At 38.7% G+C, this 27,374-nt stretch overlaps 1 protein-coding gene across 3 annotated transcripts in view; it reads left to right on the top strand.

Annotated features, from left to right (window-relative positions):
- Celf2 (CUGBP Elav-like family member 2) overlaps positions 1–27,374 on the top strand; it is an 826,738-nt gene that overhangs the window by 390,167 nt on the left and 409,197 nt on the right. For all 3 annotated transcript variants that reach the window (XM_057788195.1, XM_057788197.1, XM_057788190.1), the window contains one exon: positions 27,065–27,100. Coding sequence is in view for 1 of the 3 variants with exons in the window: in XM_057788190.1 (XP_057644173.1) it covers positions 27,065–27,100 (36 nt within the window). In the remaining 2 variants the exon portion in view is untranslated. The remainder of the gene's footprint in view (positions 1–27,064; positions 27,101–27,374) is intronic.

Genomic DNA, 27,374 nt, shown 5'->3' with positions numbered 1-27,374 from the left:
TTTATCCAATAGAAGCTTGGTCCCAGGAGTCTGGGGTGCAGCCCCGTGGCCTTTTGACTCATCCTTCCCATCACCTGGAACTCATCTATCCAACCAAAGTGACTAGCCTGTAAGCTCTAGGAGCCTTCCTGTCTCTGCATCCCAAGTGCTAAGATATATAGGCACACACTGTCATGAACAATTTATTTTATATTTTTTAGCTAACTGCTAAGGATTCAAGCTCTAGTCCCCATGCTTACATAGCTGACACTTTACCAAGCAGGCCATCTTTGGCGCCATTTTGTCATGTTTCTCTTCTCAGGATGGTGTCTCTCTTCTCTGCCTGCTTTCTCAGTCTTTGCAGGCGGGCATCCTGGGTAGCATTAGAACAGAACATTCTAACATTATACTTTGAAGCATGGATCAGAAGTAACTGCCCTTTAAATACAGCAACAAATTAACCTAAGTTCCAGAAGGGAGGTCAGTAGACTTATTTCCCTGATGCAGGGTTTCTCACACAGAGACACAAGGGAGGGTAAATTACTTGCTCAAGGCCACACAGCAAGTTACCAAGCGGCATGGGAGCAATTACACATATAGAAAGATCTTAATTATTTGAGCTCTGGGATTTCAGAAATGTCATGATAGCCAAGGCACCCGACAGCTACTCGGCAGTCCCAGTTGTTGCCATATCAACCACCATGAGGTTGGGAAGTAACTGTTACAAACAAGGAGTTGGCAGGAGCAAAATGCAGGATTTACAAGAGTCCCAAGTCACCGCTGTGCTCATGTAGAGGCCTGCAAAGACTTAACTCTACAGCCTTGGCCTACTGCAGAGTTCTCAGAACAAATCCAGACTAGCAATGGTACCCCTCCTGATGTCTAAAATCAGCGAGAGTCATTTGGAGCTGTTTGCCACGAGAGTAATGAGTGTGGATAAAAACTTCAAAATCAGTTTTAACAGGAACTACAAAGGAAATGTGTTTTTAAGGTGATTCTTTAAGGACAAAGAAAGTCTAAGAGAAAAAAATTCATTTGGGAGCCAAAAGGAATTTGAGGTCATTTCAGAAGGTTACTACTTGGGGCCAGAGGCCATATTTTGTAGTACAGGGACACAATGGGAGCTGAAAGATAGATTGTAAAGGACCAAATACAATAAAATTGAGTTCTGAAAATAAGAACTGTAACATGTTACTGGGCGTTCTATGATGAATCACCTGACCAGTTCAATAGTGCTGACATGATGACTTTAATGTAATGTCCCAAACCACTTAGCTTTGATATTGTAAGTAGCCTGACCACATAGTGAGATACTTAAAGTAACATGATTTTTCTTTCTCTGGTATTGCTCTAAAGTAGATCCTCTTCATCAAAGCCACAGACATAGGGCAGGCTAAAAGATATATAGAAATTCCTCTAGCATAGAGACTTGGTGGGCTCAGCCCACATCAGCATCTTTCAATCCTATCAGTTAGTCTCATCATAAGCAATAGATCAAAAAGGCCTGACTGAACGTGGACCACATATGATTAACTACAAAGAGTAATCTACTGTGATAAAACTTAAAGTGTGCTACATTAAAACAGGAAAGTGTCCTGGAAACAGGCAACCTGTGACACAGAACGTCGTAAGCGGCACCAAGCCAGTTCACAAACTTACTCTGTATTACAAGCCTGCCTGTCACCCAGTGATGATGGATGCACTGGAACTCTAATATGGTTTCATTCTCTGTCTATAACCAGGAAAATATCTGGCTACCTAGAAACCCAAAGCTGTATTTCAGGAAGGAATTTCTCCTACACTGGGCACTCCTATGTTTCTAAGACAGATTTTGAAGTAGAACAGTAATAAGATCTGATTGTTGAGTGAGAATTGAATGTGCTAATTGCCATACACCTGGAACTCTTGGAAGGATGTCACATTACATCATAATGAGAGTCCAGATGTGTCTTCATTTTACAAATGAGACACTATGGTACAAACATGAGGTAATCTGCTGTATAATGTCACATGGCTGATGGGCAACAGAACACAAATTTAAATGCTGGCTTCTGGAATCCCCAGCCCATATTATCAGTGTTGCTTACTGAGTTTCTTCGTGGACTTACCTCATAAGAATATTTTCTCTGGAAAAAGATATATATTAGTTATGTTGATGTGAATTTGACAGTGTTATCCACCCTCAATATTTTGTCTTATTTTAAACTAAACACTATCTAGTTCAAGAAAATTCTGGAAGAATTTCTTCTTTTGAAGAATGTAACAGGGACTAGATTTTCTTTCCTGTATCATTAAATAGCCAAAAATAATGAAAAAAATGTTAAATACATTCTTTAAGTATATTAAATATATTTTTGAAAAAGGAACTTGTTTGTAAAGCGTTGGACAGCAGATAATGAAAGGCAATACTCCTTCTGAGAGAGAGGATGTAAATGAAATAGTCTATAAATAGCCAATACTTAACTAATTTCCTTTCAAATGTTTTATTTAGAATGTACTATATTTCTATAGTACGTATTTCTATAGTATAAAACAATAATTTGATATGTCGCTTTTGTTTGAGTTTCTAAGATATGGCTCAGTATAGGAAGATGAGGGAAGAAGGTTGGGAGTAGTGGATTCTTTTTTTTGAGGGGGGCGGGTTTCGAGACAAGGTTTCTCTGTGGTTTTGGAGCCTGTCCTGGAACTAGCTCTTGTAGACCAGGCTGGTATCGAACTCACAGAGATCCGCCTGCCTCTGCCTCCCAAGTGCTGGGATTAAAGGCGTGTGCCACCACCGCCCAGCCGGGAGTAGTGGATTCTGAGATGAGGAGGCAAACTGAAAATTTAAGAATAAGATGATCAGAATTAGCAGGAGAATGCCAGAGATCTGAGAGCAGTGCAGAATAAAAATAACAGACATCTGAAGAATAATCATTTTCAGTGCTCACTTTCACACTCATCAGTACATGCATGTGAAGCAAACCATTGAAAAGATGAGAAGTGACACTCACCAGTACTGACACAGAACTGATAGTAGTACCTGATGGGAATGCCTCAGCATTCACAAGACAATGAGTACAGTAGTACAGAAAGGGTCTTGCTTCAGCAATGGGAGATAACAAGTCATAAATTGAGCAAGACCCACTATATGCTGCCTGCAAGAAAAGCACAGCAAGCGTTAAATAATAATATAATTAATGTACTATATTATTATATATAATAATATAATTAATATAGTCATAATATAAATTTAACAGTAAAATGAGATACATTTACTTCACTGAGTACAGTTGCATTTCCAAAAGTTTGTGATCCTCCAGATTCTTAGAACATATTTGGAAAATGGAGCTATGGAGATGAAATTACTTAAGAGGAAGCCATAAAAGATCAAGATGGCTCCTATACATAATGTGGTCTTATAGGAAGAGGAAAAGAGATAGGCACAGTTACCCATAGAGAAAGACCTGTGACAACTCCAATAGAGAGGATGGAGTGATGTAGATTCAAGCCTATTGATGTCAAAATGTTCTGGTTAAACAACACCAGAAGGTAGGAAGGAGCAAGGGGTTCTTCCTCACTGCCCCCAGATACAGTGTGACCATACCAATGCTTTAAACTCAGGCTTATAGCTTTCTTAAGTATGAGAGAAGACATTTCTGTTGTTTAAGCTATCTACTTTCTGGTTCTTAATTATAGCAGCCCTGGGAGGTTGGCACAGAGTTTAGTACCGGAAAGCTGTGGTACTAAACAAACACGTGACAGTGTGGAAGTGACTTTGGAACTTGCACAGGCTAGAAGAATTTTTAGGTGCCTGATGGGTACCTAAGATATCCTTAAAGAGATTGTTGGCAGAAATTTGAATGCTAAAGATGGGTCTGGTAAGGGCTTGGGAGGAAGTAAAGGCCATGGTAGAAATCCCCTATCATTTTAGAAAATTCTTATGTCATTCTGAACAGAATAGTGATAGAAATATAAACATTTCAAATGCTCCTGGTGAACTCTCAGCAAAACAACAACAAAAAAAAACACAACAAAGAAACAAAAAACAACAACATCAAAGAAAGCATGTTTTAAGACCCTGAAGAAAAGAAAGGTAATTCTTGTTAGAAAGTGACAGGAGACTTTGCTGAGCTGCATGTAATGTTTGGGGGGAAGATAGAAAATATAAGTAATAAGGAATATTTGGTAAAACATGGAGACCTAGTGTAGTGTCTCCATGTTGCTTGTAGTAAATAGAGAGGAGGGAGTTACATGAAGGAGGGAACTGGAAAACAAACAAGGCCATGCGATGGCGGCAGGGCCAAGGGTGTAACTGGACAGACATTCCTTAAGAGGTTAGCTTAGGACTTTTTGGTCCAACCATCTTTGTAGAAGCCAGGAATAGAGACAGGTTATCTGGAAGTATCCTTGATAAATCCTCTTCTGTAATGACATGGATCCCTGACAGGCGCAGATCAGCAAGATTTTCAGAAAGTATTCTGTGTACAGAAACATTGGCAGGTTGTGCAGAAGAAATGAGAGACAGGACGAGAAGAAAGAAGGCCTCCAAGACTCTATGATTCTGCAGGTGGAAAGTAGTCTGATAGAACTGTTCAACTCTGAACAATCTCTATTTGTCAAGGAAAAGAAAGAATAGCTTCAAAGGCCAAGATGCTAGGGCAGAGACTAAATGGAACCCCAGAAACAGGATCATAGTGTTCTGCACAGACACAGAGCAGGAACTGGCTCAGTCTCCAGGGGTTCAGAGGGTAGGTCTAGCTAGCTACAGGGGATTATCATGAGATCTTGAAACTAGACAGAAAGTTTCCTGTTGGGTTATAACTAACTGTAGACCAGTGATCCCTGAATTTATTATTGTCTGTCTTTTGGGATGGGAGTGTCTGCCATGTGCCATGGCACTCAGTACTCAGATGTACACAAATCATCTTCTAGTGTCAGAGGTGGATAGGAAATGTCCCAATGAGATCATTCTCAGAATCATACCCACATCTGATTACATGACTTCTGTAGTGACATTGGCTGCTTTCCAGAGCCATGGCCATGTTGATAGCTTAACCCTGAAATTCTTTTTGTTAGAAATGGGAGAGACCTAAGTACTCTATTATCCTAAGCCATGGATTTTTCTGGTTTTCTGTGATATATATATATATATATATATATATATATATATATATATATATATAAAATTACTCAGAAGAAAATTGAAGAGGCTCTTCTCATAGCAGACAGAGTGGATGTCAGGGCAGAGCCTATCACCAGGAATAAAGAGAGTCCTTTGGCAATTTATCAGTGTATGCAAGGACATAGTAATCCTATATTTTTGTCCATCTTACAACAAAGATTCAAATAAACTGATAGAAAGGAACAAATCCAGAACCGAGGGAGATTTCAACAGTTCTCTCTTCACAATTGACAGAACAAATAGACAAAAATACCAGCAAAAATGTAAAACATTTGAATGGTACTTGAAAGAACTTGACCTAATTTATATTCGGCAACATTACACCCATCAACAGAATATACATTACCCACTAGTATATGTAGGCCACTTAGCAAAAGAGATCATACTATGAGCAATGATACATGTCTGAATAAATCAGAAAATGTTCAAATGCTTCAAAATACATAAATGGCAAGATAATTAATTAGATACTAATAACAGGAAATCTCCAAATATCTAAAACTAAAATGTGTGTGTTTTTTAGAGTTATATTATTTTAAATTGTGTGTGTGTGTGTGTGTGCTTAAGTGCAGATACCTACAAATGCCGAGCAGGCCATCCGATGCCCTAGATGAGGAGTTTTAGGTGGTTCTATGCCACCCAATGTGAGTGCTAAAAACCAAACTCAGGTCCTCTTAAAGAGCAGTGCTCTATCTTGGCCACTGACCCTTCTTTTCACCCCCTGAAATAACATGTTTCTATCATGCCTTAACAGATCAAATAAATCAAGTGGGAATTAAAATGTATTTTTAACTCAGTGACAAGAGAGATACAGCTTATCAAAATGTATACTGTACTCCTATAGCACTAATCCTCTATATTAAAACAAAGAAATATCCCAGATTACTGACTTCAGTTTCCAATTAAGAAACTTAAATAAAAAAATAAAAAGAGCTAATTAAACATAAAATGAGAGGACGAAAGGAAATAATAAAGACCACAGTGGGATGGGAAGCAGAAAATCAATGAAACAAAGGGATGCTTCTTGGAGAAGATCAATAAAATTGGAAAAACTCTAGGGAGGCTGATTTGGGAGAAAAAGAGAAAACATAATTTATTAATATTAAAAATGAAAGATTGTTAATGATCCCACAGGTATGAGCAGGCTAAACTGAATATCATAAGAAACTTTATGTCAATAAATTTGATAGCTTTAATTAGGGATCACTAAACCCTTTTACAAGAATCCCCCCAATAAATATTTTAGGTTTTGGGTGTTGCATATGGTCTGTGTCACATTTTTTCAATCTTTAAAATTATTTTTAAAAATAATCCTTGGCTTGTAGATATTAGATTCCCCTGATTTAGACAATATGAGCCAAATTATTGAGAGGAAACTGCACAAATCTCATTTAATAAGACATAGATAATTTGAATGGCTCTATGTTAATATGAAGTTGAGTCTGAAAATTTGTCACAAAGGGAACTGCAGTATACTTCACTTCACTGGCAAGTTCTGCCAGATGAGGCAAGAATAATAATACCACAGTCCCTCATAAAGAATTTAATTGTAAAGAATCTTTCCCAACTCATTCTATGAGACCAGCATCACCCTGTTGCTAACAAAAACACAAGGAAAGAAAAGTGTAAGATCATCCACCGTTGGGAACATGGATATACAAATTCCAAACAAAAGTTTAGCAAATTGTGACTAATTATCAAATAAAAAAAATCATCATGACCATATGAAATTTATGTAACAAACTCAGACTGGGAATAACAGCTAAAAATAAATTTATATAACTCACTGTATCAAACAAAAGAGAAAACTCATAGGTTCATCTCAAAACATAGAAAAGAAGATTCAAGAAAATACCATATACATTCATGATTCAAACCATGAACAAATCAGGAAGAGAAGGAAGTGTCCTCAATCAAAAACCTCTCCAGTTTAGTAAGAGAAAACTATATTCCTGATATCCAGTTTAATAACGAAAGACTGAATAGCTTTCTCCTAAGATCAGACACAAGACAGTGATGCCTGTCTTCTCTGTGTTTACTCAACATGTTGCTAGGAACTGAGGCCACTACAGTCAAAAGAATGTAATACAAAATGCTTGCATTGAAATGGAAGAAATTAAACTGTCTTTTGTAGACAACATAGTTGTCTTTGTAGAGAATTTGACAGAATCCTAAAAAAGAGGTTGCTAAAACCAATACACTGTGTCAATTAGAAAGATACAAGATGTGTTTAAATACCTGTATTGCTAAATAACTGGACTAATAAAGGAATTAAGTTTTCTGGAATACATATAACCTAACAGATAAAATCCATACTGAAATTATAAAATACTGCGAAGATAAGTTAAAGAAATGCTGGATGTAGGGGGTCAGAAAATTCAGTTTTGTTGAGGCAGCAACTCTTTCCTTATGGGTCTATGTTGGTGGAGGCTGCTCGTACGTTTCCTGGATGCCCATACCCAAAATAATCACACAGAAATTATATTAATTGAAATACGGGTCAATAGCTTAAATGTATTTCTAGCTAACTTTTATATCTTAAATTAACCCATTTCTATTAATCTGTCTATTGCCATGTAGTTGTGGCCTACCAGTAAGGTTCTTTCCGGTGTCCAGCATCTGTCTCCTGCAGTAGCTACATGGCTTCTCCCTAACTCTGCCTACTCTCTCTATATATCTTTCTAGCCTGGCTATATTCTTTTAAGCAACTGGCCGAAAACAGCTTCTTTACTAACCAATGGCAATAAAACATATTTACAACATATAGAGGGGAATCCCACAACAGGCCTATAAAATTAACAAAATAAATTCAAATCAACTTATTAATCATAATCTCAGCAAAGTTTTCGGGTATAAATTGATTGAAGTGCCTATGGAAACATGAAGGCTTTCAGATAACCAAGTAACTTCAACAAGACAGGATGAGGATGGAAATCCAGTGCTATGGTTTCAAGATTTATTCTCAAACTGAAGCAATCAAAACCATGTGGTACTGATACAAACACAGACAAGTAGATCAAGAAAACAAACAGATGTAAGAATCTGTACATGTAAGAAAGCAACCCAACCAATACATGGCTGATAGATTTACAGAAATGGCACTAAGGCAATTCAGTGGGAAAACTAGGTTTTTCAACATACCCTGCTAGAAAATTGGATGTCTATATGCATACTTTGACCTTGCCCCATGTTAAGATGAACTTAAAAATGATCACAGACCCACATGTTAAGCTTCAAATTACAAAGTATACAGAAGAAAACATAAAAGAAAATACTTTGTGATTTTTGCATAAGCAAAGTATCCTACTCTTGTATGAATGTGTGTATGTGTTTGGTCTAAGTATTCATGTGTGCAGGTATACTTTTTGTGGGTGCCTGAGGTCAATATCAAGTATCTAAATCAATCACTCTCCACCTTTGTAGTAATGAGACAAGCAGGCTTGCTTTTCGTCCCACCTGGCTCCCGCACGGCTAGCTTTACACCAGAAATAACAACATACAAATTGTATTCATTTAGACACTGCCTGGCCCATTATCTCCAGTCCCTTATTGGCTAACTATCACATATTAATCTAACCCATTTCTAATATCTGTATTGCCACTTGACTGAGGCTTACCTGCGTGAGTCTAACCAGCATCCATCTTGGAGAGGAAAGTCATGGCGTCTGCCTGACTCTGCTTTCTTCCTCCCAGCATTCTGTTCTGTCTACTCCACCCACCTGAGGGCTAGACTATCAAAAGGCCAAGGCAGTTTCTTTATTAACCAATGAAAGTAACACATAAACAGATGACCTTCCTACATCACACCTTATTTTTGACAGTCTCTCTGACTGAACCTGGAGCTCACAATTAGCTGGACTATATGACCAGCAAGCCCCGGGATTCTTCTGTCCCTCTCCCCCACACTTAAGGTTACAGGCAGGTTTATGTGGGTACTGGGGTTCTGAGCAAGGACCCTCTTGTTTGCATGGCAAGTGATTTATTCATTTATTGATCACCCCATCCCAGCAAAGAGTTTTAAGACAACTCTAAAAGCATGAATCAAAAACTAGTGTAGTGGGAGCTGTGGGCTGTGTTCCTGCTGCCCCAGCTCATGGTCGCCTAGCTAGCTTATGCCCCGAAATAAAAACACACAAATTGTATTCTTTTAAACACTGCTTGGCCCATTTCTATTCATGTGTGTAGCACCCCAATGTGTGCTTACCGGGAAGATTCTAGCCTACGTCCATCCTGGGTCGGAGCTTTATTGCGTCTGCTGGGGAGAGGGGAGCATGGCGTCTGCTCCAGAGAGCAGAGCTGTCGAGTCTGAGCTCACTTCCTCTTCCTCCCAGCATTCTGTTCTGTTTACTCCACCCACCTATGTTTTAACCTATGAGGGCCAAGCAGTTTCTTTATTACTTAACCAATGAAATCAACAGATTGATATATGACACTCCCACATCAAACTAGTATATTGGACTTCATTAAAAACAATTTATCTTTGTGTATCATCAATAAAGTGAAAAATAAGACAGAGTATAAATCCAGTGAAGGAGTTGCTATCAAAATAAATACACAATCCCAAGCATTCATCAATAAGAAGATAAATTTAATATTTTAATTGAGTGGAATATTTCAGTGAAGATGGACAAATATCACATAAAAACATTACAAGATTCTCAATATCATTGGATAGTTATATTACTGTAGGCTAATATCACTTAACTATTTGGTGAATAGCTAAAATAAATCCTATTCCAAACCATTCTGAAAGAAAGCATTGGAACACCATCTATTCCTGTTACAGTACAGGTAGAAAGTAAAATGGTATAGTCTTTTAGGAAACAGTTGAACATTTCTTAGAAAGCTAAGCACACATATGCCATTTGCTGGTGTGTTTATTCAAATCTACCTGTGGAAAATCTTATTTCCCCTGAGTTCACAAGTAGGTTCCTGCTTCTCCAAGGAAATAATGCAATAACATTAATGAAAATGATCATGGCAGCTTTATTTGCAATGGTAAGAAACAGAAATAACTCACATTCTATGAAGAAGAGAAGGGGACAAACAACCTGGACTATATTCAAACAATGCAGTGATGCTCCGTAAATGGAGGTGAACTCCAAAGGAATTCACTGAGCAAGAAAAGTCAGACTAAAAATGCACATGTCGTTTGACTCTATGTATATGAAGTTCTGGACATGGAAACTCAGGCACAGAAATAATCAGTGAAAGGAAAAAGATGGGACGAGGAACTGTGATAGGGCAAAAAAAGAAATGTTTAAGAAGTGATACAGTTCACCATGGTGGGAGAGGGATAGAAACAGGAGCTTGAGGTAGTTGGTCACAGTGTGTCTGTGGTCAGGACACTATGAATGGTAATGTGCATGCCTTTCCTTGATGTGGGGCCTTAGTCTAATAATGCTGCCCACATTCAGGTTAAGTCTCCCTTCTTCAGTTGAACCTCTCCATACAGGGGGCTATATGCAATGTATAGGAGACACTCAGTTCACTGTGCCCTTGCTGGGGCTTGTGAATGTCCTGGCCATGCCCACATGCCTGAAAACTCACTAGCAATGTGTTAGTACCTGGCCTAGCTAAAGGCACAGTGAGTGAGAGCATCCTTGGTGTTGAGTGCCCCATGATGCAGGGTTGATGATAGGCACAATGTACTGTGTGCTTCTAAGTAGAAGCCACCACTTCCTCAGGTTATTGCTGTCCAAATTCAAACTCAATTCTGCCCATGGAATATCTTTTTCTATTTTCTACTTAAGACATAAATAGCCTTCGGCTAAACTGTACTATCCTGTAAGATTCTTTATATTACCCATCATTCTTTGTATTTCTGTCTTATGGCAATGGAGTCTACATCATTCTTTTTAACCTCTTCACGGACTTCAGAATAGCCACAGTACAGTTGCTGTCACCATTTGCTTATCTTTGGACACATAGATTGTTTCTGTTAGAGACAGCTGCATGATCCAACGTCGATGGCCTCAAACACACTTTGGGATGATGAAAAACCAAAAATTTAAGGGAATGTTTTACCTAATACCTCACTCTGAAGAGTACCATCTTACCTCTCCTCCGCTCTTAAAATTCTTAATGCATGTAGACCTTTAACTTAGGAAAGGTCTCTACCTTACCTGTAATCCCAGAACTTAGAGAAGCTGAGGCAGGGAAATGGAGAACTTGAGGCCAGCCTCTACGTATCGTCATTTTTCTCAAGAAAGGAAAGCTAAGAAAAGAGTATTTCTGTGCCAAAGCAATAATGAAACACATGTTTATGGATTTCTATTTAAAGTTATAAATAAAACTTTTTATTTAGTTTCCTCTTACTTTGAATTTAAAATTCTTAGACTTCCAGATCATCTAACTTTTGGTATCTCTTAAGAACACTGGCTGTTTTGTTTCTTTTTCTTGTTATACTCATATATCTTAGAATTTAATCTGCTTGGATTCTCACTCAATTCCTCCGAGCCTTGATTTTCTCATGTACGATGGGCACAATAATATTGTGACGAACATAAGGTAAGATGTGTAGCGAGTGCTAGGCAAGCTAATGAAAGCACAGCAAGTACGTAGTTCTTTATGGTGAAATACATAATGAATATTATGATGAGTTTGTGATTATAAACCTCATCCAGTTCTTTTTTGGGATTCGTAATATTGAGCATATATGAGTAACAGCAGTATCTCAATAAATTAGCATCTTTTATACTAAAAGTTTGTCCTGTGGATTGGCTTGCTACCAGTTTACCCCATCACAGCTGTATGTGCCTCCTTTAGCCTGACTGACATCAGAGTGCCTCATGGCCAGCTATTACATCATCGCAAGGTTGTAAAGGATCTTGAGAGATAATGTACCCCAATTGTTCATTCTCAGGGTGCATAAGCTTTGTCAAACCAGCTTTTTTCCAGGCCTCTTAACTCAATTGGATAAGAAGCGAGATTATCCTTAATTTCCAGAGTCATATTGTCAAATTTTCTTTGATGTTCAAGTCAGCCGTCCAGATGATTAATAATCAGTTATTTTCAACCTTGATAGCAAAGACCTTAATAAAAAAGAAGCCTCTTTCAGGGAACTGTACATGTTCAATTTACAGGACTCTTTGGACCAGCCATTCTTAGTTGTCCATGTTGGTGATAGAGATGTCCAAAGCCCTGACCTGGAATTTAACAAGTAACACAGCAGAAATGATGTGGAGTTGAGCTGCAGTCAGGATTTATAGTGTTTCACTGTTCCCAGTTAAGTTCATATCGGCATGCATTCTGTGAGCCCCGAAACCAAAGGAAGTTCTGTCATAATCCTGGAACCTCTTGGCTTTGCACTACATAAATACACAGCAAATAAACAGGACAGTGTCTTACAATATGTGAAATAAAGAACATGGTTGCCTGCAAAACGTAGCTGTTTCCAAAATCTTTATCAGGAAAATATTCTCTATAAATTACCTTTAGTTTCAAAGACATATACACAATATACATTCATACATTTACATGTACTTACATACATATGCACAAGCATACACATGCACACACATATTTATGCACATACATACATAATGCACATGCACACACATACATAACACACACATGCACACATTTGTGTGCATGCACATATACATGCAAACATTGGTTAAAAAATTTACCTTGCAACAAGCACTAGATATTTAAATACTGAAACCTTTCATTTGTACTAGTAATTCATATACAGCTATATGGGGTGAAAAAGGTTAATGATAGAATTTTTTAAAGTATGTTCCATTGACTATAAATGGCAGATCTGACAGTTAAAATGAAAATTGTTCCAGAGGAAACTTTAGTCAAACTAATTATTTGAGACGTTATAAGGGTGTATAATTATATTCTTCACCTTTTAAAAAAAAGTTTTATTACAAATGTGCTTTTAAAGAACAAGTAGAGAAATAAAAGCAGTAATTGTTCTTAATTATAGCTAACTGTAATTGCACTCAATTGCAATATACTGAATATCACCAATGCCTAAAGAAATCCTGGCACGAGGCAGTGCGCCCACGTTCATGAGATGAGGTATAGTTTTATGAATATTCTCTTATCTATAATTTAGCTCTTTTGCTGTTGATTCTGTTTCGATTTGTTTTATTCTATTTCTTTATTTTAGTGATTGTAGAGACATAATTGTCATCTTTGAATGAGCTGAAGGTTGTAGATTTCATCTGGGGTTGGTTCAAATTTCCCATTGCTGCAGAGCAGGACATAATGGAGATGGTTCAATGAGCGACTTGGACATGACCCACTGTTGCTGACACACTGAATGCAGGCATTTGAATTTCCAGAGGTAATATGAATACTGAATGTAATGTGCCCAACAGAGGCTCTAAGAAGTAACATGGAAATTTGGAGGCTCTAAAATGACATTAGCTGTCCCCCTGCTAATGACGCTTAGAATAATGTTGTTTCAAATAGGTAAAATTATCTTATTCATGAAAGGATCCCCACTCCTCTCTGTCTCTCCCCCCCCCACTTCCTCTCCCACTTCACTCACACAGATGCCTTGTCTTCTGAATATTCACAAAGGCTGGCCTGTGGCTAAGTGAACCTGTTGGCACCGCCTCCCCAATGCTCCTCTGCAAAATGAGCGCTGATGGGAACATCTTCTCCCCTTATGACTATAGGAAAATTGATCTAAAATTAATACTGTAGTATAAAAAAGATATTAGCTTTAAAATCTTATTTTTATTATTGTATATTGTGTGTCCACGTGTTTGTGTGTTCACAAGCATATGGCATTGCATGCCTGAGGAGGTCAGAGGACATCTTTGTGGAGTCATTTCTCCCTTCCACCTTTATCTGGGCTCTGGGCTAGAACTCAGGCCAAGAGGCTTGCATAGCAAATACCTATGCCTGCTGAGCCATCTCACTGACTCAAGAAATGGCCTTTTTGCCTTTAGGAAAACAGAATATTGTGTTGATGCAAGAGCAACTTCTCTGAAAAAAAAAATTAAACAAGAAACAAGCAGAAAGTTTCTGTTGTTGCATCAAAACAACCTTCATCTCTTCTCTTTTCTGTGCTTGGCTTCTAAGAGCTCTCTGCCCTGATTCAGAGTTTGTTGTGATATCATTTCTGGTGCATTTTTTAAAAAGGGGAAAAAAATAACAACCCTCCTTTGAGCCTTCTGGGGAACTATCCCTGTACCAGAGGATGCTGCAGCTCCTCCAGCCCCTGGTGGTGAGGGTCTGTCCCTTCTATCACAGTCTTGAGTGGAGGCCAGAAGACCCATGAGGACTTCGCCCCAGTTGTGTTCCTCAAAGATTTCACAGTGCAAGGCAAAGCTAATCTAGAACATTCCATAAGGAGCGGGAGGTGGTGCAGCACATCTCTTCATTGCTTTCATCACATCACTCCATCCCAGAAATCCTTAGTCTGGTGCCTTTCGCCGCCTCCCACTCTCTGTGCCTCCCACCCTCAGCAGGCTCTACCACATAGAAGTGTTGGTGGCTCCCACCTTGACTTTAGACTCTTCTTCAAGACAGGGACTCTTACAATTTAGAGTCTTAGGAAAATGAACATGTCTAAGATAAAACATCCTTCCCTGGAGAAATGGAAACTGCTCTGCCATCATAACTTTGTTGGTGTTTATTCTGCTAATCAAATCTTTCAAGATTTCTTTCACCAAAACTGCCCTACACAGAAGGAGTTCAGTGGGTTGGAGATACGGATCAGTGGTAGAGTCCTTGTCTAACATATGCAGACTCTCAGTTCAATCCCATAGCATGTACTCTCAAGAGCACATGCGAACACACACACACACAAACATACACACATTCACAAACATACGCATACACATACCCCACATTCACAAAACACACGCATACACATACCACATATTCACAAAACACACACACAAACATACACACACCACACACATAAACACACACACAAACATATGTATACACCACAGACACAAACACACTCACACACACTCACACACACACACACAATGTGATCAGTGGAATGATATGGATAAAAATCCCTCCAGCCATTTAATTATTTACACTTATCTGTCCATTTGTCTAGATATTTGTGACTATGTCTTCCCCACCAGATATGAGAGCCATTAAAAACCCTCCCTCCCTCTCTCTATTCTCCTCCCTCCCTCCTTCCTTCCCTCCTTTCTCCCTCCCTCCAACTCTTCCTCCCTTCCTTCCATTGCTTTTGTCCATTGCTTTTGACACAGCAGTAACAGAAGAAACTAATCCCCAGCCTTTCATATGATTTGTCTGGATTTTGTGGAGGGGGGGGTGCTTTGTGTTTCCTTTTCATCTCTGAGAGGACACGTTGGTAAAAGAAACGTAATACATCATTTCCGGGCTCAGTGACTGTCCTCCAGGGCTGGTAACATTTGCTATTGCTAAAGTCTATGTAAGTGAGTTTTAATGAGCAGGAATTATGACAGACAGCCTATTCAGGTACTTAACTATACCACATTATCTAACTATGCTAGTAGAATCTCAGAATATCATGAGCACATTGATTAATACACGGAACCAAGGATATGTGGGGGCCTCCTCCACCTCGTAGTGCCACTGGCAGTGGCAGAGACAGACTCATCTTCCTAGGAGGATTCATGAGCCAGGTGACATGATGGCATTTGTGAAAGAAAAGAAAATGAGAGTCTTTAATACTGCCTCAAAGTGACGGAAGGGACAGCAGTGCCATTTAAACAGTGGCCTCTCTTGTGGACCAGTCAGGCTAGACGGGCTCTTTGCTGTGCTGATGAAGAGAAACCTCCAGCAATGGGATTTGCAAGGCACTTGAGCACAAGGACACAGACAATAGCAGGCATTTTTGGCCATGCCATGTAAAGAATACTAACATATTATGAATAAGTCTTGAGCCAAGTAAAATCTTAAACAACATCTCTGAACATGAAAACTGGACAGAACAAGAATTAGATTCCATTTTTCTTAATGGCCTTGGCCCTTCTGGCTATCTGAGCACATGGCTGTCTACTCTCATAGCCACCCGCTAGCTCTAACCCCTGCCACCCTGTTCTCATGTGTCCTGAGAGATTTGACAGAAGTCCAGTCTTTCATGATGAGAACTCTCAATGGGACAGAACCGGGAGCCTGACCGGATATGGATCAGATAGTTCAATCCCAAAAGTGTACTGGGTAACATAAAGAGAGATGCTACCCCACAGCTGTTTGCTTTTAAGCCAAGAGGCAGCATAGAAAGTTCCACCCCACCCCACCTGATGCCCTGGCAAAGCTGTAGAAAGGCAGAGGCCAGAAACATAGCTATGAATGTAGCTGGTTCACTGTGCATTCGCTAATACTCAGGAGAGGATTGGCAAGGCCGCCAACGTGAGGTATCTCTTGGGGAATCTTAAGTGACTAGCTGAGTTCATCACAGGGTCTGGTCTCCTCTTGTCTCTATCAGCATTATGAATGTGCACACCAGTCAACCTATAGGTTTTTGTTTGTTTCTGAATAGGCATACCTCCCACTGTCTGCTTGGGGTGGGGGGTTACTCCAGGAAGAGTCTCTGAAAGAAGGAAGGAAATGGGCTCCTGCAGCAGAAAGAGATTAGCATAGGTAACAAGCCTGGGGTAGAAAAGGCTGAATTTAAGGCATCCCCATATTCCGTGAGTTATGTCTTCAAAGAGGTGTATAAGGACCTCCGTATACAAAGTAGTAGCTCCCCACACTGCGCCAACTTTTACTTTCTAGTTCCTGACCACACATCTTTCTTCTTAATGACATCTGCTCTGTAAAATTATAATAAATATTTGAGCTTTTCCTTTTTCTTTCCTGTCTAGAATAGAAAGTCTTCATTAGTAAAATCTGTTGTTTGTTTTTGGTGAGACAGGGCCTCATGTATCTCAGCCTGACCTCTGTGTTACTGAGGATGCCCTTGAACTTTTGATATAACTGCCTTCACTTCCTGAGAGTTCAGGTTATAGGCCTGGATTTATGTGATACTTGGCCTAGAATCAAGGCTTCTTGCATGCTGACCCACTACTCAACTAACGGAGCTGCAACCCTAACCCGTGTTATTCACTGTGATAGAACATAACCAAGAATAAATGTAGTCATATATGATTTCATGAGAGAGAGAGTATGCTGTGTCTTCCATATACTGAGCTGCACAATACCACCATGATTTAAACTGTCAGCCTTACGATCACAATACCTGGGTTTGTTTCCTATTCTCAGTATAAAACTGATAAGCAATATTTTCCTATCTCATCTTTTGTCTTGAGTGTCCCATAGTTCATAATAACCCCTATTTCATTAATCCTAGACTAAGTTTGTGTGAATAAACCCCTGCTTTAAATGAGCATCTGGTTAATTCAATAAAATACCAGTATTTATTGTAACGAATCTTTCTCTGTCCAGCCAGCTCCCAAATAATGACCAGAGACTTCTTATTAATTATGAAAGTTCAACTTTACCTTAGGATTGTTTCTAATTATTTCTTGCAGCTTAAATTAATCCATTTCTATTTATATACATGCTACCACCTGGCACATGGTTTTCCCCTCTCCTTTTGCATGTACTGCTTCCTAAGAAACTCCTCTTTTCTTATTCTCAGAGCTCTCTCTGTCCAGATTCCCACCTATACCTCCTGCCTGGCTATTGGCCATTTAGGTTTTTGTTAAACCAGTCACAATAATATAACCTTACAGAGTATAATCAAATATCTCACAATAGTTCTCCCTTTTTGTCTAAATAAAAAAAATGGTTTTAATTCTAACATAGTAAAACCATATACAATAAGAACCATTATCAGGTAAGAATTATATTTACAATGTCCAATTCATTTGTATTAGGCAATTTCAGAGAAAATATTCTATTATCTATGCTATCTTGATGAGTCCAAAGTTTTATACCTAAACCATTTTTCATCAAACTCCATATGTAGGTTATTCAATGCCCATCATCCTCTTTTGAAGTAAATTGGTACTTCCAGGAGCAGACGTGTCTTACTGCCATGAAAAGTTTTATGTTATTAGGACAGTTTAAATGCCATATTCTGTAGGCCTTTGAAGTGTTTGAAGATCACCCATCTGTCTGAAATATATTTTATATGACCTGAAAACATACATAATATGATTATAAGTTTGATTGTTGCAGATTACTAACTTTTAACATGTATTTCTTTATTATCCTAAATAGCTATCAAGGTCCAAATTTTACATTACATTTTTAAATGAGTTGCATAAGTACAATACCTTAAATGTGAATAGAAAGATATATACAGTATAACAAATAACCTGAAATTTGTATCAATATATAAAAATCCATATAAATATAAAATATTTGAGACTAGTAGTTGAATTTTTTAGTTCAAAAGTAGATTCAATAATCTACCTTTTTATAGTATCACTTTTATATTCCCTTTTTTCTTTACACAGTGAGATTTCTGAATCTAATCTCCTTTGTTCAGTAACAAACAGTAACCCTTAACTAACCCTCATAAATAATAACAAACATCCATAACCCATCATATAACCTAAACCACCCACCTCACCTCTTAGAAATGTAGGTATCATGTTCTCTCGACTGCTTCCTGTTTTTTGTGGGTGATGAAATCTTTAGAGAACCCCAAGAAAATTGAGAAAATTGGTCATGTCATGGAAGAACTAGCTTTATCATTTGTTGTCCAGACTCCATGTAATGGGAAAGAGCAGGTCTTCTCTGAAGTCCTGGCTGGAGTAGTGCATGAGACTGGACCATCTCAGTTAGTAACTTTGAATTGTTCTGGGTACAGAATTTTGAGGAAACTGTAACAGTGGCATCCTTAGACGTTGAATCACCTGAGCTAACTTACCTGTCTTTATTGGTATCTGGTCCTTTCTCTTTTTTTCTGAAAACACACAAACTTTTAAAGGTAACATATATATATATATATATATATATATATATATATATATATATATATATATGCTTTAACACAAGTATGTAATGTTCAGTGGGCACAAGTCAGCTAAAGATGATATTTTGTTTTATGTTTGAGCAGGTAAAAGGCATCCATTAACTTTATACATTTGTTTGGATTGCATAACCTAACTGTAATATTTATGAAAAGATGGTATAAGAATTATCATGTCTCATCCAGTCTCAGAGCTGTTCCCGTGCAGAATGATCAGCTTACATGTCACCTATCCTGTAGCCTTTCTTGGCTTTCTATCTTATGTCTGTAGCCAAGATCCTCAGGAGCATCCCCACCCCTGGTTAAATCTGATCTCGATTGATTGACTTTGAAGGCATCCGTAGCATTTTGTTTTCTGTAGAAACAAAAGCATAACCTCTCCTCAAATGCAATACATTGTCTGACTTCCATTTTGAAGCCAAGATATCCCTAAAGTGTGTTCAGCAGTCCCTTCCACAATACGATATGTCTTTCAGTAGCTGTCATTGTCTGTTCATTAGCATTCAAACAATTCAAAGTCAGCAAAACACCATACAGGATCCAGATGCCCTGTGTATTTCCCATCTTTACATGGCATTTTTACATTATTATTCTCTCTCTTTAAGGATTTTACTCTATTATTTTTAAAAAAATATTTTTGCTATGACTATACCCATTTTCTTTTCTTTCTTCAGCGTCTAAGCACATTTTTAAACATACTGAACCTTTTTAGATATTTTTTGTGTCTGGACATGAGTTTGCCAAGCATCTGTACAATTCTCTGACTGCTTAGCTTAGCACATGGCACTGGCAGCTGGCTCCAACCTGCAGGCAACAACCAGTAGCTGCACTTCTGTTTGCCACCAAGCACCACCTACCTGAGAGACTGCAGGACTAGAAAGCTACATCCAGCTCCTTGTTCAGAACTTTTCTTAGCTTTCTCAGGCCTTATGCTTGCATATTGAAGTCCCATGTTGGGCACCATATGTAGCAATTTTTTTCTATATTGTTAGTACCCAAATAATGACACAAAGACTTATTATTAATTATGGAAGATTTTCTTTAGCTTACACTTGTCCCACTAGCTCATATAACTTAAATTCACTTACTTATTTTAATCTACATTCTGTCGCATGATTCATTACCTCATCTCTCCTTGCTGCTCACACTGCTTTATCCATATCTGGCTGATGACTCCACCTTTCTTTTACCCCAAGTCCTCTCTGAAACCAGATGTCCTACATAGCCTCTTTCTGCCTAACTATTTAGCTCTTTATTAAACCAATCATATATCTTCACATGGTGTAAAGGAATATTCCACAACAATGTGTGGTCAGTTACATGTATGTGTGTGTGCAACAGTAGGTTTTACCATGCAATAAATGCTTATGGGTGTACATATGTATATGTGTACCCATCTTAGGCACATGACTGAAAGCTGAGGAAGCTCAAAAGATAACCAAAATCAAGTAAAATGAAAATAGATGCATGATCAGAGGGAAAGCAGAACAAGCGCCGAGGAGTGTTTCTGGTTTTTGATGAATAGAAAAGAAACTTGAATGTCTAGATTTTTCTCAATTTCCTAGAGCTAAGGGTCACCTTATAAGAAAAAGTGACCTGCCCTGTATCAAATGTACAGTTTGATAGTGGTGCCTTTAAGCTAGATTCTTGGTTCTCCATTATTTGGAAGCAGATCCGATTTAAAAGGGTCTCAGTTTGTATCAAGTTAAATTAGTAAGAAGGAACAGAGGAGGGGAAGGAAGAAAATTAATGTCAAAAGGAATGAAGGGAGGAAGGGAGGGAGGAAAAAAAGAGAAGGCAAAAAATGAAGGGAGAAGGAGGGAAGGAAAGATATCTATTTGATGATCATGCTTTCACTATTATTTAATTAAAATATAAAAAACCTTACTAAAATCTAGGACCAGAATAGGCAATAACAACTGTATTTTCCTATTTTAAAAAAAAGCAAATCCTTGTATTTTTTGGAAGACTCAAAGTCCCTTGGAAGACAAACACCACAGTTCTAAAACCTATTTATCACGTTGCCCACATTCACATGGGGGTTCATGTCTTCCACTGTATGGTTGTCAGCTGATTTAAGAAACGGGCAAGCTGCTGAGATATATAGTGAGCTCTGGCTTTGGCACACCCTAAGACAGAGCTGTTTGCACAGGTGAGGAAAGGACAAGAATGGGAGATCATGAGGACGCATGGTTCTTCAGACAGCTGCTAAGGGCTGGCACCGCTGCTAAAGTGCTACATATTTAACATTGACAGGAAGTTTTTTTCTTTAAAGGAATGCAAAATGTGTGTAAAAACGTGTAACACACCAGCAACCCCTGTCTGCTGCTGAAAAGTGTCTGTTTCTTCTTATTCCCCTACCCATCTTGTTGAATTGGAACTCCACAGAGCCCTCCTGTCTCTTCCTGTTTATCAATAACCTCAGAGCAAAAGGTAGAAGTATTATTCTATCCTATGTGCAGAGGGCCTCATGAGGTCAAGGGCATGGCCTAGGTTGCACAGCCCAAGAGGAGTATCCACCACCTACCCGGCTTGTTCTGCTTCTGAGCCCTTGGGAAGGTGCTTTTCCTTGGAATCCACGATTCCACTTTGTCATTCCTTTCACTACTGATGCATTCAATTTTAAACATTTGCCTTCTCGGAGAAATCAAAGCAACTTGGAAATGAAAAGAAAGTAAAGGAATTTTGTGTGATTCGATTCCAGATATTGCCCTGACTACAGCCATTTCTATGCAAGAGCTGAAGAGACTTAGGTTACTGCCAAGTAGGAAGCATGACATGCTTCTGGTACAGCCACAGGGTTTTAGTGTCTTCAGAGTCCTAGAAGCCAAATATTCAAATTTGTATCTGAGATGTGATGCCTGACCTTAAAAAGCTTGCTTTTTGTGATAGTTTGTGTTGACTCTGAATTTGACAGGATCTGGGGTCACCTCTAGGAGACAAGGTCTCCAGTCACATCTGTGAGGGATTATTGAAATGAGGTCAGCCTCTGGGAATGCCTGAGAGGGATGCTCTAGAATAGGTAGTTGACGTGAGAAGACCAATCAACGGAGAGAGGTACCATTCCCTAGGCGTGGGCCCTGGACTTCACAAAGCATATGCATTCTTTGCTCTCCGCTTCCCAGTGGAAAATGCAGCTTGACCAGCAGCCTCAAGCTTGTTCTTTCCTGGTCTCCCCACCATGATGTACCCTCCGACTCTAAACTGAAATATACCTTTCCTTCCTTGAATTGATTTTGTCAGATATTTTTATCACAACAATGGGAAATGAAACTAAGACAGCTTTAACAGTGGGATATCAGAAAGATATGATACAAGATGTATCACTTTGCACATTGCATATTAACTTTACTAGGATATAAACTCTTAAGAGGAGAATCAGATCTACAATCGCCTTGATGAAACTTGTGTATGAAATGCTCAGTGTGTCAGATGAGTAACTGTAAGAGAAAGGAGATGATGATACTATACTAGTGACAGGCATTGGACTTCTATAGGTCACAGCAAAACCCATTATGTCTATAATACCTTTACATTCCCCCAGTAGAGCTATGGAGGAGAAATAATACATAGTATCATCTGCTAAATTTACATCTCTCAAAAATTTATCTACAAAAGTCATAAATTCAAAGAAATATATAAATAGTTGAGATGATTTGTTAGCAATAGTAAATGCTCTAAACCTGGAAAAAAAATACCTGTTTTAGAAGTCTGGGCTTTTCCTGATTTGCTGATCTCAAAAATGCTAAGTAGTTCATCATTGGAGCTTCATACAATGGTTCTGTTGTGATTGGCCAGCTTGTTTGTTTTTGAGACAGGGTGTTAAACTCTGGGATCACAGGCCTATACTACCATATTTTTTTTTCCTAGCAAAGGCAGCGCTAGTACCTCTTCTTTGCGTAGATAAATCTACTGTGTAGGCTTCAATTTTGACTTGTACACATAAATCTATCCATAAGTCATGATTTGGAATTTCTAGCTCATTGGGGTTTTTTTTGCTTTTTTTTTTTTTTTAGAAAAGCCAGAACTTGAAGACACTTATAAGACTCACCTCCTTTCCTCAATGTTTAGAATTTTATTGTCTATAGATCTAATCCCACATAACTTTTCTTAAGTTCTGAGTTTTGTCTTTCCAAAGTATCCAATTTAGTTCTTGGAGCAATAAGAACATTCTTTACAGTTACATTCCATCAGTTCTACATCATGATTAGTTAAGTGTGAACTGGATAATGGTATTACTATTCTCAGTGGGTAGGGAAAGCAGTACCCTCTGTAAGCATGGAAACTTAAGTAGGAGGAGCCAAAGCAAGACTGGCATTATTGGGAAGGCTCAGCCATCATGTTTTCCATGGCACTGGAGAATGTCGTTCATCCAGGGAGCATTTGAAACAGAGGTGAATCTTGAGTATGTCTTTTGTTCTGTCAGCATCATTACTAGTGAAGGCAGTTTTGTCCATGGAGGGCATTCAGCAAAGTCTGAAGCTACTTTGGGTAGTTGTAACAGAGTAGAAGATGGCTGGATATTTCTGGTGTTTATTGAATGGAACACTGGGAGGCCACTAAACATCCTGTGTCACTGTGTTAGTTGCTTTCTCACCACTGGGAGGGAAAGATTTAAAGGAGAAATAACTCATTTTGACTCACGGTTTCAAAGTTTTCAGTCCCTTGGGTCAAGTGGAGAGCAAAGATACAAGGAGCCGGGAATGAGAGCAGGGCACACCCTCCTGGAACTAGTTCTTCCTGATCTATTCTCCTGCTAGTCCCTATATCCTCACTGCTACTGCCTCCCAACAATGCTGTCAGATGATAAACCCATTGAGATATTATGCACTGAGTACATCAGGACCCTCATTATCGAGTCATTTCTCAATGCATGAGTCTACCAGGTGGGAGCTAAGCCTCTTACCAATGATACTTTGGGGAAATACATTCTGTCTCAAATGAATAAGGCAGAAATTGATAGAGTAGGTACCCAAAAACATCTTCTGGCATGTGTAAACTCCCAAATTACACATACGTGCGCATACACCCCCATGAACACACATATAAAAAAGTAGATGAACATGTACAGATTCAACAATATGGTGGTGTCCAATGCCTTCGGGGTAGTTTTACTGAAAGAATGGAAACTTTCTCCCCAAAAGCTATTTTTACAGTAAGGAAATCAGAAGCCTCACTACTATATGATTGCTGGAAAGGAGCATTTCTAAGAGAGCTGAACTCACAATCATTCATATTTCTTCTGAAGGGAACATGGCACTGTGAGAATCATCCTTTCCCTGCAGTAGTCAGACACTGCCACAGACAGTAGGTATAAAGAGGCAGGCAGTTCTAGAAGCAAGGACCAGAAAGGTTCCTGGAGTATGGAATTTTTTATTTAGACTTCTTGAATGAGTAAAGGAAATAGTTGACCCTCCTAACCAGGTTGAAACATGAGTTCTAGTAAAGTCAAAAACTGTTGTAATATGAGCGGCAGGGCTGCGTCCCTGGCACCCAGCCACCCGCATGGCTAGCTTATGCCCCAAAATAATTACACGGAAACTGTATTCTTTTGAACACTGCCTGGCCCATTAGTTCTAGCCTCTTATTGGCTAGCTCTTACATATTGATCTAACCCATTTCTAATATTCTATGTAGCACCACGAGCTGGCTTACCAGGAAAGATCTTAACCTGCATCTGTCTGGAGTGAGAGAATCATGGCGACTCACTGACTCGGCTTCTTTCTCCCAGCATTCTGTTCTGTTTACTCCACCCACCTAAGGGTTGGCCTATCAAATGGGCCTAGGCAGTTTCTTTATTAATTAACCAATGAAAGCAACAGATTAATACAAGACCCACCTCCATCAAAAAACCATTGGGTGATCGTGAGCCACATTTACGGTGTGTAAATATTTTGATTTTTTTATATGTGTAAATATCTTGAATGAGAGTTCTTCAAAGATCACATGACACTAAATTAAACATCAAATTGCTGCTTCTGAAAATTACATCTTCAATCCCTTAGTCTAGAGTCGAGCCCTCCTTTACTTTTTTTTTAAAAAAAAAAAAAAACATGTAAGGATGTTTTGTTTACGTGTATGTTTGCACACCATATACATACATTCCCCATGGAGACCAAAAAAGGGCATCAGCTCCCCTAAACTGGAGTTGCAGATGGCTGTGAGCCAACATGTGGGTGCTGGGAATAATGCCCAGATCTACTGGACAAGCAGTCCATCCCGTTAATCACTGAGCCATCTTTGCAACTCCTTCTTTTACTTTAAAAAATATTACAGCATAAAACTTTTTTCTGCTCTGACTTTCCTCTGTTCCCTTATGTTTACAAGAACAAATCTTTAATTGAAAGGCACAATGTGTTGGTTAGGAGAAAGTTAGTCTTAAAATTAGTGTCTGGTCATTTTTATTATTACATTATTCAGCCTTTTGTTATTCATGTTTCTTTTACACATTTGAATTATGATAGCCCCAGTCTTCAGCAATCCAAAGTCACAGTGCATCATGAGGAAGAAGTTAAAAAAAAAAGAGAGAAGCTGTAATCTGTTGCTGAAAGAATTGAATTTTGTGTTGCCCATACTGCTCTCTAAGCTGCAGGTGACCAAGAACATATAGCAACATTTCCAACGTCCTCTGCTCTTAAGTGACTCTTAGAAAGAGATTGCCATGCTCTACTTCATTGAAAATATATAAAAGGTAGTTTGGGACTTTTTTTCTCACCATCTTTCCTTTTGGATGTTGTCCTTTTTTGTGTGTGTGTGCTCAGAAAATTTATTTTCTTGAGAATTTTGTGCACACACTTCTCTTGGGATATAGCAATATAGCAAACATTTAAATGACAGAAGTAACCTATATTAATTGAATAGATACTATCTTGAACTATGGAAAAGAGGAGATGTTGCTCAGCAACAGTGAGATGGGGCTTTAAGGCTGTGCACCACGTCTCTATTGTCAGTTTTTATGTTGTCCTTTCTGTCTAGCATCACGTCCTTCAGCGTTTTGGATGGCACCACACCTGCCATTCATTAATATAGTGAGGTGGAGTTGTGGCTGACCTTCAAACATTTTTAAGAAAGAAACAAAATAGAAGAAAGAATTTTAAGTGTGACATCTCATCCTGTGTCCCATGCAGATGCTTGAATATGGGATCCTTAGGGCTGAACTCTCGGGCTATACAGGCAAGTCCATTTGGAAATGCTGTTTCAGGGTTGGAAGAAAATTCTGTTTCTGAAAGGTGAAAAAGCATGGGATAAAACCGGACTTGCTGAACATAAAGGACAATGAGGACTACTGAGAACTCAAGAACAATGGCAATGGGTTTTTTTTTTTTTTTTTTTTTTTTGGTTTTTCGAGACAGGGTTTCTCTGTAGCTTTGGAGCCTGTCCTGGAACTCCCTTTGTAGACCAGGCTGGCCTCGAACTCACAGAGATCCGCCTGCCTCTGCCTCCCGAGTGCTGGGGCAATGGGTTTTTGATCCTACTGCACGTACTGGCTTTGTGGGAGCCTAGGCAGTTTGGATGCTCACCTTACTAGACTTGGATGGAGGTGGGTGGTCCTTGGACTTCCCACAGGGCAGGGAACCCGGATTACTCTTAGGGATGATGAGGGAGGGGGACTTGATGGGGGAGGGGGAGGGAAATGAGAGGTGGTGGCGGGAAGAAGGCAGAAATCTTTAATAAATAAATAAACAATAAAAAAAAGAAGACGTAGGACTTAGGACAATCTCTAAAACTTTCCTGAGTTCGACCAAACCACTGACTGCAGTTTCAGTGGTGATGTTGTCCATTTTTAAATTGCAGTGTCTTAACCACAGTTAAAGTCTACCAACAGAAAGTAGAAGCAGTTATGTTACATATGTGTAAAATTTCCTTTGAAAGTAGCCATTGAAATGTTTATGGAAATTAAGCAGAAATAAATCAACTGCATGTTCCATATCATCTTCACATATTGTCTTGTGGCATAACATGATATGACTGATTTTTACCATGATGAATTAAATCATGCTCATTTTCTTTTTGTCTAACAGAGAGACTGCCACAGAATTATCTGGAAGTCCACCAAGGTGAGCAGCTGGCTTTTCTTATTTTCCTACTGATTTTCGAGGCGTACAGAGAACAATTCTGTGTCTTCTTTAAGTGGGCTTCTCATTTTCTCATTATTGTGCTAAGAGGCTATGTATGACACATTGAGTCACGTGGAAGCCATGTCATCAAGAAGAAACAAAGCTAATATCTAAGAATGATTTCTCAAAATCTTTCTCATTCTTTTTATGTCTTTAAATGATTGATAGCTAGATGATAGCTAGATAAATAGATAGATGATAGATAGATAGATAG

The sequence above is a fragment of the Chionomys nivalis genome, chromosome 13, assembly GCF_950005125.1.
Source record: "Chionomys nivalis chromosome 13, mChiNiv1.1, whole genome shotgun sequence".
NCBI lineage: Eukaryota > Metazoa > Chordata > Mammalia > Rodentia > Cricetidae > Chionomys > Chionomys nivalis.
Note: the sequence above shows the minus strand (reverse complement) of the source record. Positions and strands in the feature narration are given on the sequence as shown.